Source organism: Seriola aureovittata, chromosome 16 (assembly GCF_021018895.1).
Source record: "Seriola aureovittata isolate HTS-2021-v1 ecotype China chromosome 16, ASM2101889v1, whole genome shotgun sequence".
In the NCBI taxonomy this organism is placed as follows: Eukaryota; Metazoa; Chordata; class Actinopteri; order Carangiformes; family Carangidae; genus Seriola; species Seriola aureovittata.
The window spans coordinates 16683952-16701472 of NC_079379.1; the positions used below are offsets into that span (position 1 = coordinate 16683952).

General features: G+C 33.4%; 1 protein-coding gene across 2 annotated transcripts in view; it reads right to left on the reverse strand.

Moving 5' to 3' along the window:
• Nucleotides 1–17521, reverse strand: part of calcr (calcitonin receptor) — a 73389-nt gene that overhangs the window by 11425 nt on the left and 44443 nt on the right. For both annotated transcript variants that reach the window (XM_056400091.1, XM_056400092.1), the window contains 5 exons: nucleotides 15207–15360; nucleotides 14213–14273; nucleotides 13960–14026; nucleotides 13596–13814; nucleotides 12935–12976 (listed from right to left, as the gene is read on the reverse strand). In XM_056400091.1, coding sequence (XP_056256066.1) covers nucleotides 12935–12976; nucleotides 13596–13814; nucleotides 13960–14026; nucleotides 14213–14273; nucleotides 15207–15360 — 543 coding nt within the window. The remainder of the gene's footprint in view (nucleotides 1–12934; nucleotides 12977–13595; nucleotides 13815–13959; nucleotides 14027–14212; nucleotides 14274–15206; nucleotides 15361–17521) is intronic.

The window sequence follows — 17521 nt, forward strand, 5'->3', positions numbered from 1 at the left end:
AACGTTTTTATAACATTTCATGCCTTGATATACTATTATGTTCTTATGACATTTTAGGCCATAGTATTCTTTGGCATTTTTATGAAATTTTATGCCATGCTATACTATGATGTTTTTATGACATTTTATACCTTAGTATACTATGAAATGTTTATGCCTTACTATACTTTGATGTTTTATGACATTTTAGTACATACTGAACTATAACGTTTTTATGACATTTTTTGCCGTAGTATACTATGATGTTTTTATGACATTTTATGCCATATTGAACGTTTTTATGACATCTCATGCCTTGATATACTATTATGTTCTTATGACATTTTAGGCCATAGTATTCTTTGGCATTTTTATGAAATTTTATGCCATACTATACTATGATGTTTTATGACATTTTATACCTTAGTATACTATGAAATGTTTATGCCTTACTATACTTTGATCTTTTATGACATTTTAGTACATACTGAACTATAACGTTTTTATGACATTTTTTGCCTTAGTATACTATGATGTTTTTATGACATTTTATGCCATATTGAACGTTTTTATGACATCTCATGCCTTGATATACTATTATGTTCTTATGACATTTTAGGCCATAGTGTTCTTTGGCATTTTTATGAAATTTTATGCCATACTATACTATGATGTTTTTATGACATTTTATACCTTAGTATACTATGAAATGTTTATGCCTTACTATACTTTGATGTTTTATGACATTTTAGTACATACTGAACTATAACGTTTTTATGACATTTTTTGCCTTAGTATACTATGACGTTTTTATGACATTTAATGCCCTACTATACTATGACATGTTTATGACATTTTATACCTTAGTATACTATGAAATGTTTATGCCTTACTATACTTTGATGTTTTGACATTTTAGTACATAGTATTCTTTGGCATTTTTATGAAATTTTATGCCATACTATACTATGATGTTTTTATGACATTTTATACCTTAGTATACTATGAAATGTTTATGCCTTACTATACTTTGATGTTTTATGACATTTTAGTACATACTGAACTATAACGTTTTTATGACATTTTTCGCCTTAGTATACTTTGATGTTTTTATGATATTTAATGCCCTACTATACTATGACATGTTTATGACATTTTATACCTTAGTATACTATGAAATGTTTATGCCTTACTATACTTTGATGTTTTATGACATTTTATGCCATACTGAACGTTTTTATGACATTTTTGACCTTAGTATACTATGACGTTTTTGTGACATTTTATGCTTTGATATACTTTTATGTTCTTATGACATTTTAGGCCATAGTATTCTATGACATTTTTATAAAATTTTATGCCATACTATACTATGACGTTTTTTTGACATTTTATACCTTAGTATACTATGATGCTTTTATGACATTTTCTACCTTATTATATTGTTCCTTTTCATGCCATACTATAAGATCGCTATCAGCCATGGTAGTCCAGTGTTTAGAACTATTGCCTCCCACAATCCAAAAACATGCACATTAGGTTAATTGGCAACTCTAACTGACTTTTCTATGCCTTTCTAACCTATAACATTTTTAAGCCATACTGTACTATGACGTTTTTATGACATTTCATGCCTTACTATGCTTTGACGTGTTCATGACATTTTATACCTTAGTATTCTATGAAATGTTTATGCCCTACTATACTTTGATGTTTTATGTAATTTTAGTCCATACTGAACTATAATGTTTTCATGACATTTTATGCCATACTATGCTATGGCGTTTGGATGAAATTTTATGCCATAAAATTATAGGACGTTTTATGACATTTTTGACCTTAGTATACTATGATGTTTTTATGACATTTTGTGGATTACCATACTATGACATTTTATGACATCTTTTCCCTTACTACACTATGTTGTTTTTAAGGCATTTCATTGCTTAATATACTATGACTTTTTTATGACGTTTTATGCCATACCATACTATGATGGATTTATGACATTTTATACCATAGTATACTATGAAATGTTTATGCCTTACTGTATTTTGATGTTTTATGACATTTTAGTACATACTGAACTATAACGTTTTTATGACATTTTTTGCCTTAGTATACTATGGCGTTTGGATGAAATTTTATGCCATACTATACTATGGCGTTTGGATGAAATTTCATGCCATAAAATAATATGACGTTTTTATGATATTTTATGCCATACTATACTATGACGTTTTTATACCTTACTCTACTATGACGTTTTTACAAATTGCTGTACGACGATGGCTGTATAAGGCAGCATGGTAGTCCAGTGGTTAGAGCTGTTGCCTCACATTGAGAACATCGTGGGTTCAAATCCAGACCTTACTTGTGTTGTTTCTCTCTTAGTTCTCCTGCTTCCTCCCACAGTCCAAAAACATGCACATTAGGTTAACTGGCAACTCTAACTGACTTTTTTATGCCTTTCTAACCTATAACATTTTTATGCCATACTGTACTATGAAGTTTTTATGACATTTTTTGCCTTACTATGACGTGTTTATGACATTTTATACCTTAGTATACTATGAAATGTTTATGCCTTACTATACTTTGATGTTTTATGACATTTTAGTACATACTGAACTATAACGTTTTTATGACATTTTTTGCCTTAGTATACTATGACATTTTTATGACATTTTTCGCCTTAGTATACTTTGATGTTTTTATGATATTTAATGCCGTACTATACTATGACATGTTTATGACATTTTATACCTTAGTATACTATGAAATGTTTATGCCTTACTATACTTTGATGTTTTATGTCATTTTAGTACATACTGAACTATAACGTTTTTATGACATTTTTTGCCTTAGTATACTATGATGTTTTTATGATATTTTATGCCATATTGAACGTTTTTATGACATTTCATGCCTTGATATACTATTATGTTCTTATGACATTTTAGGCCATAGTATTCTATGACATTTTTATGAAATTTTATGCCATACTATACTATGATGTTTTTATGACATTTTATACCTTAGTATACTATGAAATGTTTATGCCTTACTATACTTTGATGTTTTATGACATTTTAGTACATACTGAACTATAACGTTTTTATGACATTTTTTGCCTTAGTATACTATGACATTTTTATGACATTTTTCGCCTAAGTATACTTTGATGTTTTTATGATATTTAATGCCTTACTATACTATGACATGTTTATGACATTTTATACCTTAGTATACTATGAAATGTTTATGCCTTACTATACTTTGATGTTTTACGACATTTTATGCCATACTGAACGTTTTTATGACATTTTTGACCTTAGTATACTATGACGTTTTTGTGACATTTTATGCTTTGATATACTTTTATGTTCTTATGACATTTTAGGCCATAGTATTCTATGACATTTTTATGAAATTGTATGCCATACTATACTATGACATTTTTATGACATTTTATACCTTAGTATACTATGAAATGTTTATGCCTTAATATACTTTTATTTTTAATGACATTTTATGCCATACTTTACTATGGCATTTTTATGAAATATCACGCCATACTATACCATAGATATTTTTATGACATTTTTGACCTTAGTATACTATGATGTTTTTATGACATTTTCTGGATTACCATACTATGACATTTTATGACATCTTTTCCCTTACTACACTATGTTGTTTTTAAGGCATTTCATTGCTTAATATACTATGACTTTTTTATGACGTTTTATGCCATACCATACTATGATGGATTTATGACATTTTATACCATAGTATACTATGAAATGTTTATGCCTTACTATACTTTGATGTTTTATGACATTTTAGTACATACTGAACTATAACGTTTTTTTATGACATTTTTTGCCTTAGTATACGATGACATTTTTATGACATTTTTCGCCTTAGTATACTTTGATATTTTTATGATATTTAATGCCCTAGTATATTATGACATGTTTATGACATTTTATACCTTAGTATACTATGAAATGTTTATGCCTTACTATACTTTGATGTTTTATGTAATTTTAGTCCATACTGAACTATAATGTTTTCATGACATTTTATGCCATACTATACTATGGTGTTTGGATGAAATTTTATGCCATACTATACTATGGCGTTTGGATGAAATCTCATGCCATAAAATAATATGACGTTTTTATGATATTTTATGCCATGCTATACTATGACGTTTTTATACCTTACTCTACTATGACGTTTTTACAAATTGCTATACGACGATGGCTGTATAAGGCAGCATGGTAGTCCAGTGGTTAGAACTATTGCCTCACACTGAGAACGTCGTGGGTTCAAATCCAGGCCTTACCTGTGTTGGTTCTCTCTTAGTTCTCTGGCTTCCATCCACGTTAAAAAACATGCACATTAGGTTAACTGGCAACTCTAACTGCCTTTTTTATGCCTTTCTAACCTATAATATTTTTATGCCATACTGTACTATGAAGTTTTTATGATATTTTTTGCCTTACTATGACGTGTTTATGACATTTTATACCATAGTATACTATGAAATGTTTATGCCTTACTATACTTTGATGTTTTATGACATTTTAGTACATACTGAACTATAACGTTTTTTTATGACATTTTTTGCCTTAGTATACTATGACATTTTTATGACATTTTTCGCCTTAGTATACTTTGATATTTTTATGATATTTAATGCCCTAGTATATTATGACATGTTTATGACATTTTATACCTTAGTATACTATGAAATGTTTATGCCTTACTATACTTTGATGTTTTATGTAATTTTAGTCCATACTGAACTATAATGTTTTCATGACATTTTATGCCATACTATACTATGGCGTTTGGATGAAATTTTATGCCATACTATACTATGGCGTTTGGATGAAATTTCATGCCATAAAATAATATGACGTTTTTATGATATTTTATGCCATACTATACTATGACGTTTTTATACCTTACTCTACTATGACGTTTTTACAAATTGCTATACGACGATGGCTGTATAAGGCAGCGTGGTAGTCAAGTGGTTAGAACTATTGCCTCACACTGAGAACGTTGTGGGTTCAAATCCAGGCCTTACCTGTGTTGGTTCTCTCTTAGTTCTCTGGCTTCCATCCACATTCAAAAACATGCACATTAGGTTAACTGGCAACTCTAACTGCCTTTTTTTATGCCTTTCTAACCTATAACATTTTTATGCCATACTGTACTATGAAGTTTTTATGATATTTTTTGCCTTACTATGACGTGTTTATGACATTTTATACCTTAGTATACTATGAAATGTTTATGCCTTACTATACTTTGATGTTTTATGTAATTTTAGTCCATACTGAACTATAATGTTTTCATGACATTTTATGCCATACTATACTATGGTGTTTGGATGAAATTTTATGCCATACTATACTATGGCGTTTGGATGAAATTTCATGCCATAAAATAATATGACGTTTTTATGATATTTTATGCCATGCTATACTATGACGTTTTTATACCTTACTCTACTATGACGTTTTTACAAATTGCTATACGACGATGGCTGTATAAGGCAGCATGGTAGTCCAGTGGTTAGAACTATTGCCTCACACTGAGAATGTCGTGGGTTCAAATCCAGGCCTTACCTGTGTTGGTTCTCTCTTAGTTCTCTGGCTTCCATCCACGTTAAAAAACATGCACATTAGGTTAACTGGCAACTCTAACTGCCTTTTTTATGCCTTTCTAACCTATAATATTTTTATGCCATACTGTACTATGAAGTTTTTATGATATTTTTTGCCTTACTATGACGTGTTTAAGACATTTTATACCATAGTATACTATGAAATGTTTATGCCTTACTATACTTTGATGTTTTATGACATTTTAGTACATACTGAACTATAACGTTTTTTTATGACATTTTTTGCCTTAGTATACGATGACATTTTTATGACATTTTTCGCCTTAGTATACTTTGATATTTTTATGATATTTAATGCCCTAGTATATTATGACATGTTTATGACATTTTATACCTTAGTATACTATGAAATGTTTATGCCTTACTATACTTTGATGTTTTATGTCATTTTAGTCCATACTGAACTATAATGTTTTCATGACATTTTATGCCATACTATACTATGGCGTTTGGATGAAATTTTATGCCATACTATACTATGGCGTTTGGATGAAATTTCATGCCATAAAATAATATGACGTTTTTATGATATTTTATGCCATACTATACTATGACGTTTTTATACCTTACTCTACTATGACGTTTTTACAAATTGCTATACGACGATGGCTGTATAAGGCAGCATGGTAGTCCAGTGGTTAGAACTATTGCCTCACACTGAGAACGTCGTGGGTTCAAATCCAGGCCTTACCTGTGTTGGTTCTCTCTTAGTTCTCTGGCTTCCATCCACGTTAAAAAACATGCACATTAGGTTAACTGGCAACTCTAACTGCCTTTTTTATGCCTTTCTAACCTATAATATTTTTATGCCATACTGTACTATGAAGTTTTTATGATATGATATTTATTTATGATATTTTTTGCCTTACTATGACGTGTTTATGACATTTTATACCATAGTATACTATGAAATGTTTATGCCTTACTATACTTTGATGTTTTATGACATTTTAGTACATACTGAACTATAACGTTTTTTTATGACATTTTTTGCCTTAGTATACTATGACATTTTTATGACATTTTTAGCCTTAGTATACTTTGATATTTTTATGATATTTAATGCCCTAGTATATTATGACATGTTTATGACATTTTATACCTTAGTATACTATGAAATGTTTATGCCTTACTATACTTTGATGTTTTATGTAATTTTAGTCCATACTGAACTATAATGTTTTCATGACATTTTATGCCATACTATACTATGGCGTTTGGATGAAATTTTATGCCATACTATACTATGGCGTTTGGATGAAATTTCATGCCATAAAATAATATGACGTTTTTATGATATTTTATGCCATGCTATACTATGACGTTTTTATACCTTACTCTACTATGACGTTTTTACAAATTGCTATACGACGATGGCTGTATAAGGCAGCATGGTAGTCCAGTGGTTAGAACTATTGCCTCACATTGAGAATGTCGTGGGTTCAAATCCAGGACTTACCTGTGTTGGTTCTCTCTTAGTTCTCTGGCTTCCATCCACGTTAAAAAACATGCACATTAGGTTAACTGGCAACTCTAACTGCCTTTTTTATGCCTTTCTAACCTATAATATTTTTATGCCATACTGTACTATGAAGTTTTTATGATATTTTTTGCCTTACTATGACGTGTTTATGACATTTTATACCATAGTATACTATGAAATGTTTATGCCTTACTATACTTTGATGTTTTATCACATTTTAGTACATACTGAACTATAAAGTTTTTTTATGACATTTTTTGCCTTAGTATACTATGACATTTTTATGACATTTTTCGCCTTAGTATACTTTGATATTTTTATGATATTTAATGCCCTAGTATATTATGACATGTTTATGACATTTTATACCTTAGTATACTATGAAATGTTTATGCCTTACTATACTTTGATGTTTTATGTCATTTTAGTCCATACTGAACTATAATGTTTTCATGACATTTTATGCCATACTATACTATGGCGTTTGGATGAAATTTTATGCCATACTATACTATGGCGTTTGGATGAAATTTCATGCCATAAAATAATATGACGTTTTTATGATATTTTATGCCATACCATACTATGACATTTTTATGACATTTTTGACCTTAGTATAATATGATGTTTTTATGACATTTTGTGGATTACCATACTATGACATTTTTATGACATTTTTTGCCTTAGTATACTATGATGTTTTTATGACATTTCATGCCTTGATATACTATTATGTTCTTATGACATTTTATGCCATACTATACTATGATGTTTTTATGACATTTTATACCATAGTATACTATGAAATGTTTATGCCTTACTATACTTTGATGTTTTTATGACATTTTAGTACATACTGAACTATAACGTTTTTTTATGACATTTTTTGCCTTAGTATACTATGACATTTTTATGACATTTTTAGCCTTAGTATACTTTGATATTTTTATGATATTTAATGCCCTAGTATATTATGACATGTTTATGACATTTTATACCTTAGTATACTATGAAATGTTTATGCCTTACTATACTTTGATGTTTTATGTAATTTTAGTCCATACTGAACTATAATGTTTTCATGACATTTTATGCCATACTATACTATGGCGTTTGGATGAAATTTTATGCCATACTATACTATGGCGTTTGGATGAAATTTCATGCCATAAAATAATATGACGTTTTTATGATATTTTATGCCATGCTATACTATGACGTTTTTATACCTTACTCTACTATGACGTTTTTACAAATTGCTATACGACGATGGCTGTATAAGGCAGCATGGTAGTCCAGTGGTTAGAACTATTGCCTCACATTGAGAATGTCGTGGGTTCAAATCCAGGACTTACCTGTGTTGGTTCTCTCTTAGTTCTCTGGCTTCCATCCACGTTAAAAAACATGCACATTAGGTTAACTGGCAACTCTAACTGCCTTTTTTATGCCTTTCTAACCTATAATATTTTTATGCCATACTGTACTATGAAGTTTTTATGATATTTTTTGCCTTACTATGACGTGTTTATGACATTTTATACCATAGTATACTATGAAATGTTTATGCCTTACTATACTTTGATGTTTTATCACATTTTAGTACATACTGAACTATAACGTTTTTTTATGACATTTTTTGCCTTAGTATACTATGACATTTTTATGACATTTTTCGCCTTAGTATACTTTGATATTTTTATGATATTTAATGCCCTAGTATATTATGACATGTTTATGACATTTTATACCTTAGTATACTATGAAATGTTTATGCCTTACTATACTTTGATGTTTTATGTCATTTTAGTCCATACTGAACTATAATGTTTTCATGACATTTTATGCCATACTATACTATGGCGTTTGGATGAAATTTTATGCCATACTATACTATGGCGTTTGGATGAAATTTCATGCCATAAAATAATATGACGTTTTTATGATATTTTATGCCATACTATACTATGACGTTTTTATACCTTACTCTACTATGACGTTTTTACAAATTGCTATACGACGATGGCTGTATAAGGCAGCATGGTAGTCCAGTGGTTAGAACTATTGCCTCACACTGAGAACGTCGTGGGTTCAAATCCAGGCCTTACTTGTGTTGTTTCTCTCTTAGTTCTCTGGCTTCCATCCACATTCAAAAACATGCACATTAGGTTAACTGGCAACTCTAACTGCCTTTTTTATGCCTTTCTAACCTATAACATTTTTATGCCATACTGTACTATGAAGTTTTTATGATATTTTTTGCCTTACTATGACGTGTTTATGACATTTTATACCTTAGTATACTATGAAATGTTTATGCCTTTCTATACTTTGATGTTTTATGTAATTTTAGTACATACTGAACTATAATGTTTTTATGACATTTTTTGCCTTAGTCTACCTTGATGTTTTTATGAAATTTTATGCCATACTGAACGTTTTTATGACATTTTTGACCTTAGTATAATATGATGTTTTTATGATATTTTATGCCATATTGAACGTTTTTATGACATTTCATGCCTTGATATACTATTATGTTCTTATGACATTTTAGGCCATAGTATTCTATGACATTTTTATGAAATTTTATGCCATACTATACTATGATGTTTTTATGACATTTTATACCTTAGTATACTATGAAATGTTTATGCCTTACTATACTTTGATGTTTTATGTAATTTTAGTACATACTGAACTATAACGTTTTTATGACATTTTTTGCCTTAGTATACTATGACCTTTTTTAGACATATCACACCATACTATACCATTTTTATTTTTTACCTTATTATACTCTAACATTTTTTGCCTACTATATTATGATCTTTTCATAACACTTTATTCCTTAGTATACTATGAAATGTTTATGGTTTACTATCCTATGATCTTTTATGATATTTTATGCCATACTATACTATGACGTTTTTATGACATTTTGTGCCTTACTATTTTATGACTTTTTATTCCATGCTATAAAAGAAATATGGGGCATTATGATAGTCCAGTGGTTAGGACTGTTGTCTCACAGTGAGAAGGTTGTGGGTTTGAACCCTGGGCCTAGCAACCTTCTGTGTGTAAACCATTCCATATTGTACCATCACGAAACCCATTTTCATGCTGAAAGTGACCCTGCATAATCCCTGTATTCTGTCATTAATGTGATCAGCATTTATTGTGTTAGACACACATTTGTCATTAAACTCCCCGATACAAAATTCAACTTTGATGTTAAGTGGCAAGTCTGGAGAGTTGCCATATAACTAACCAGAATGTGAAATACTTGAGAATAATGTGTCTTTACTTAAGAAGCTGGAGTTCATGTATCCCAGGGAATAAAGTCATGCTTTCAAAAACCGGTTCTTAATCCCCCTGTAAGACTGTTCTCTCTTGAGTTTTGTAAACTTTAGTAAACTGAACGGCAACAACAAAGTCAAACACCTTGGAGAATACCAATAAAGCTGAACAAATGGATTCACCTCCTGGTGGCCACTGCTAAGCATTTAGTAACTAAAGTCACGCCACTTCAGGTTGAATAATAAAAATCCCAACTCGCAGAGAATCAAATAATTATTTGTAGACTGTTATTTGTTCAATCTGTAACATGTTACAAAATAGATAAAAATGCCTATCACTATGAACATCAAAACATCTCAGAGGATGAGGTCACATCTTCAGATCACTTCTTTTGTTCAACCAACAGTCTACCCCCCAAATATACTAAATTCAAAGTGATTTTAAAGGAAGAAAAGCAGCAAATCTTCACTATTGAAAAGCTGGACAAAGTGGACGTTTGACATTTTTACTTGATTGGTGATTAATTCATCATCAAAAATGGCGATTACTCACTTTCTGTTGATCAGCTACTTAATTCATGTACATATTTACTGATTAGCTGCACATGAACTGGAGTGTGAAGCGAGTTCCTAAAAACAGAAACTAAAGCTGCAAATTTCCCGCAGTGCAATGTTAATCATTTTATTCTGAAACACTCTAATATTACTCTAATTGCTGTGGGTATATTAACACACAATGATCTAATGATATAAATCATGACACTAATTGTTATAATGAGACAAAAGAGCAGCTTCCATGTAGAGCGTCTTGCTTGATGTCACAAATACAGCATGAAAGCTGTTTGTCTCGTTGACCTAACACCACAATGGGGCCATTGAGGAAACAAGGCAGGTCTGTGCAGTTTGGCCTTCAAATCAAAAAACAGAATTGAACCCAGCTCCACAAACCCGTGTCCTGATTAAGGGAGCTGAATTGGTTATTATGCGGGTGAAGCGAAGAAACCCTCTCATTCAGTGGTGATGATTTGTGTATTTGTTGACCCTGTGTAGCCCAGAAATGCACACTTGCCCTTTAACCATATGCTCTACTCATTGTTTAGACTCAGCGCATCGTTTAATTGTTGATGACGCTATTGCGTTCTGGCTGCTCATGTATGAGCTAATACCTGACCTATTTTCAAGTCTGAATGAAACAAACACAACCCCACAATAGTTAGTCCATGCCAGACATCTCATGCTGCGCATTTAAATCTGCTCCGCTCTCTGTTCATGCAGCTCTGTTTTTCAAAGAAATACCTCAAAGAAACATCATTGTCTCTGTGGAGAATTTCACTCGCTGTAACTCCAGAAATATCACAAAAGAATATTGGTAACAGAACAGAAATAGTTGTCTGATCAGTCTGTGCTTCTCACATTGTCATGGGGTCTAATGACCTGCTAAAAGGGCCTCATTCAACCTAACAGCATGTATTGTTGGTGCTTTGCTTTGCGGTGACCTTGAGCTTGAAAGCGTCTGTCACACAATGAGTCTGTGGAGCTGAAAGGGCTCCACAACACCATTAACCTCAGTTTTAATGACAATCCAGCTTCTTCGATCAGAGAAGTACTTCAACCAAGTTAAGGATGCTTGCAGTCAGACAGCTGCAGACAGACTCAGAAAAGGCTGACACAAGGTACTGAAAGGAGAGTCAATTTCCAGCTGGGCTTGGAAACCACTCAGTCATTTATAAACTATGTCTTACTCTTCACCTGATGTGACCCTTCAGCTTTTACTGCCACAGCACTGGATCAGGGTAACAAGCAGCACAATGCTTTATAACCTGTTACAACTGGACTAATGACAGATGTAGCATCTCTGTGAAGTTCCAACTTTTTTGTAAGTATATGATGCCAAAAAACAACTTTGAGTCTGTGTGTGACATTCATGGGTCACTTCTCAATGTGCTATCAGGTACAGATGTAAGATGTTAGAGATCTGACCTGAAAAACAAAATAAGAAAATGTTTTGCCTGATAGAGGCTGGTGTCTCATATTTAATGTCATAGGCAATGGGTAGTTTTATTGCTCCATGAATGAACAGCTCCATGTGCAGGTTGACCTTTATTAAAAGGTCAATAGCTGTATCAAAACTACAGCGTTATTTTGTCATACATGCAAGTGATGCTCTGTCCAAAGGTAACAGAATTCACCTGCAAGGACATTTGAAGGTCACTAATTAAACAAACAAAATATAACTTAATTAGTGAGCCTTAGAGTTGCTGGTAGGCAGATATTTCTACTGTTGGTCAGAGGTAGGCCAGCTGCTTACAGAGAGTGGTACCAATCTAATTTCATCTAAGTCTTGACAAAAAAAAAGAAGGAAATAATCACAAACGTCCTAAAGTTGAAGTGTTCCTTTGACTGACATTGTGCAGTATACTGCAGGGAGGCCACACTGATAGCATGTGTAGATACATGAAAAGTGCTTACCTCTCCATTGAAGAAGCAGAATATTGTTGCCACCAGTAAACCCTTGAAAAAAAGCAAAACATATACATATTCACAAAAAAAGGTAGAGACACCAGAAACCAGAGAGAAAGTGGTGGAGTCACGTGTCTTTCTGGTTAGTGAATGAACTGAATGGACTGCCCACCATGTTGTTTAATTAAGTCCCTAAATGGTAGTCAAATAAAATTAATGGCGTCCCTAACTGTTTTTTTTAAAGGCAATTCAGCAGTGTGTCAAATCAATCACAACAAGAAAACAAGGTTTTATGGCTGGAAACCCTCAAGCAAGCCAGATGGCTAAATCTCGAGTCTGACAGGGCCCAAGGGTGCCAACAAATCTGGGCTGGGTTCAGGACTTTTTTTTCTCCATGTATTTTTTCAAGCATACTGTGGGTTTGGGTCTAAAATTTAAATATTAATATTGATCATTCATTTCAAAATTTTGTACATGTTTATAGATAATTTTGTTCCCCTTCATTATTTATTGTTTGTGGCCAGAAATGCAAAATGCTTCAAACCCACAGAGAGGCAGCAGAGAAGCAGTACTTTTCTGCCCTATGATATTCAGTGAACCGAGCCCCGTACCTGGTGCTTTTATGGAAATCCTGATTAATTTTGTGCCTCGCTGCAAGCTCAGCACCTACCTGGTAGTGCATGAGTATGTGCATGATGTACTCGTAGACCTCCCCAGCCAGCCGGTTCTCTGGCCTCCATGGAAAAATTACAAACTGTATTCCCAGCAGGGGCACCAGGATCAGGGTGGCTCTCACCGCCTTCATGTACATGTTGGACTCTGCCCGGTGCGTGTCTCTTAACTTGGTCACCAACACTCTTATAATATTTAGCAAGAAGAAGAGGTTCACCTGCAGAGTGTTAAAAAAAATTATGAGAAGAACAAAAAAAACAAAAAAATATTTTTTTCTTTTGCATTTAAGAACTAAAACCAAAATTACAACCCAATAATATTGTGTCTTATATTGTGCTGAAACAGCGGATTTGCAGACTTACAAGAAGTGCTGCCACTATAGGACCATGAACTGCGTAGAGCAGATGGGTTTCCACACTCATCCAACAGCTACAGAAGGAAAAACATATCTGTCAGTGCTGTCTGCCTCCCAAAATACACACGCACACACACACGCACACATACATTAACATGCACATGTACGGATCTGCACACTCTCACTCACTGCCACACGCAGCCGAGCACATATGTAAACATCTCCTGTTTATTTGCAGAAGTTTCTGGAACATTACTCACTTGTCATCGAAATACTTTTTCCTTGCCACGGCATGGATGGATGCAGGGACCAGTGGAAAGCCTTGGACAGGAAAAAAGGAGGCGGCCATATGAGGTCTTGAGTGAATTTAGTGAAATTCATTTGTCATTTATGCAACAGTAAAAAAGTGTGGTTAGCTTGGTCGGTGGTGTTGTTGGTCTCAGACTTCCTCATCAAGTAAATTATTACGTTATAAATATCGTTGCACTAATTCTTGGAAAGGCAGAAAAGCAGGGGATCAACTTTCTCATTCTCATTTCTACAGACTTTCCTAATGCAACTTTATTGTTACAGCCCTATTAACAACACCACATCGATAATTTCCCTGTTGATTTTAAAATCCACTCCTTAAAAATTTTCTTAAAAAAAACAAAAACACTTGAATTGGGGCTCTTTTCGGCTGGATATAAACACATGAATCCTAGTACACTTCATTTGCAGACACAGCTGGGGCCCGGCAGCATATTGACCACAGATGGACCTGGCAAAGAAGCTGTACTCCACACACACACACACACACACACACACACACACACACACGCACATACACACACACACGCACACACACACACGCACACACACGCACACACACACACACACACACACAGGGCCTCAAGGTCATCCTCCCATTTTTAACAATGACCATCCATTTAGTTCCATCACCTACTTGTTTGACAGACTGCACCCATTGTACCTGTTTTGAAATAAGGTGAAAAACAGCAGAGGAGCAGCACTGAGCGACGGGAGGGCCAATAAAGCTGTCAGCATGTTCAGGTTGACATACTCTATGAAGACTGGGTTGTTACGAGTAAATTGTGGCTGCTAGATTGTGAACTCATCTCGTTGAATTGCTTGCTGACTTGTCAAGCTGTGATTGAGTCCATTGTGGACATAAAAATATAAATCTTTAAAGACAAACAATAGAATATAATGCCATACAAGAAACGGTGTGTTGGACAAATGTAGATGACTCACCCCATCCCAGGAGGTAGTACCAGTGCAGATGCTGCTCCTCTGCAAACACAGCCACCACGATGAGCGTGTGCAGGTAGATGCCTTCGCAGAGCATCCAGAAATAATTGCAGCCAAGCATGTACATGTGGAAGAAGTGCAACACCTTACAGCCAACCTGCAGAAACAGCCCAAACAGTTTATCTGTTTTGTCTGTTTTTGACTTTTTGTATTGAAAGATACCTATTACAATAATTTAATTTTAACACTCCTGGCATCATCTCAGTGGGAGACCTAAAGAGCTAAGTAGATATATCTGCATTCCTGGCACAAAATCATTAGTCAGTATTATCCTTTTACAGACTGAGAGGATGTTTATTCATTTACCCCCTCTGGAGGGACGCTGAGATGGAAATGATGATTTTTCCTTGTATGTGGAATTTTCTTTGATTGTGTTTATCTCACTTTGCACAAAGAAGCAAGAGCATATTCATATCTTATACAAGAGGCTACTATGCAATTTCCTATTCATGCATCCACCACAGTGTGACAACATGACAGCTTTATATATTCTGTTGCTTTGATTGAGTCATCATCATAATTTCTTGAAAGTAATAACTTTGATGACATATCATTATGTCAATCTTATCTCACCACAGTCTATTAATGCAGTAATTATCAAGGCTCTTATGGATGTTCGATAAGCTATAATTCCTCTAATGCCAGGCAATGGTTCCAATGAACCTGACTGTATTGAAGTCTACTCAAAAAGTCTCAAAAACCTTTCCACAAAAAATAGCGGTTAGTCAATTCCATAATGTTTTCTTGTCCCTGCTCAGATAGACTTTTCTTTCCCTTTGGCCAAATTGGCTCCAATAAAATTCAAGATGGTGATAAAAAACCAAAACCCACATTAATCCGCATCCTGCATCTCCTGCTGCAAAACATGGATGTCTCTGTCATGGCATCTACTCAGAAAGCTCAATATTAAACTACAAAACATATTTTGATGTTGTTACATAATATTACAAAAAACATGTTTTTCTGGCTTCCAATTCTTTTCATTGGTTTTGATGATTCTGCATTCTTCAAATCATAACTTCCTGGTAGAGTTCAGTGTGTTGTTGTTGCTGGTTTCAAACCAAGTGACTGTAACACTTGATAAAAGTGTCCCACAAGGATCAATGTTAGTCCCCGTGCTATTTAGTCTGTACATAAGTAATATTTATTTTCTAACTGAGCATTGAAATGTCAACTTTTATGCAGATGATACCATCTGTTTTTGTCTGTTTTTGATGACCTTCCTATCCCCCTTTTATTCAACTAAAGCTTGTTCTAATTTCCAAAAAGGCAAGATGTGAACTGGTCTCTTGATGTTCAAACTCCATGCTCTCGCTGGACATACAATCGAGACAGTAAAGCTTTATTAGAGCAGTCCTTGTCTTGCCTTCAATTACAGAAAAAGCATCATACAACCCACCAGACTATCTATGTATATATCTATGTATATGAATTACATGAATAGGTTGAATAGTCATCTCTGACATCAGCATACCTGTATTTTATTTATAAAACACAATATTGTCTAAGTTCTCTCTTTAATATATTAATGTATCAAAATGAACAACCATGACACTAAATCAGGTTAGGATAGGTTAGCTTTAAAATATGCTTATACCAACTCTCAACTGGGGAATACTTGCTGTTATTTTTAATACAATAAAATTTGTGATATTTGTAATTAGTATGCCTGTATTGCGATGATTGTTTTGAGTGACTGAATTGTTTTCATTGTTTCTTTATCTTTATCGCAATGGCACTTCCTGAATAAATACAGTTACAGTTTTATGGATGATGTAAACAACCTTTGTATAAATATATACATATTTCTAAATATTCACATGAGGGTTTCTGGTTTGCAGTCTTTTGTTAAAAGAGCATACATGCAGCCACAGTATAATTCAAATATGCTGGCATTACTATTAACTGCTGCTCTCAGGGGTCCTCTTAGCTCAAAACACACAACAGTCATTCACTTCTAAACTTTTAGCCACATGTCTCTCCCGCACTTTCCTGCGTTTCCCTTTCCACTTGAGGAATCTCCACTATAACAGACACAGACTCATATCAGTATACAGAAGGTCAGGTCACTTACTTTTCACCAGTTCAGACCTGTTGTTTATTTTGTAGCTAACCAAGGTTTGTCTAAAGTTACCGACAATGTTCTGGTTTACAAATCAAGCTGCTATAGATCATGTAGATGTTTCTCATGTTTTCAGCCTCCTCCCTGGTTTGACATAAGCTTTGGGGATTCACTCCTCCACACTGCTGGCAGGCCA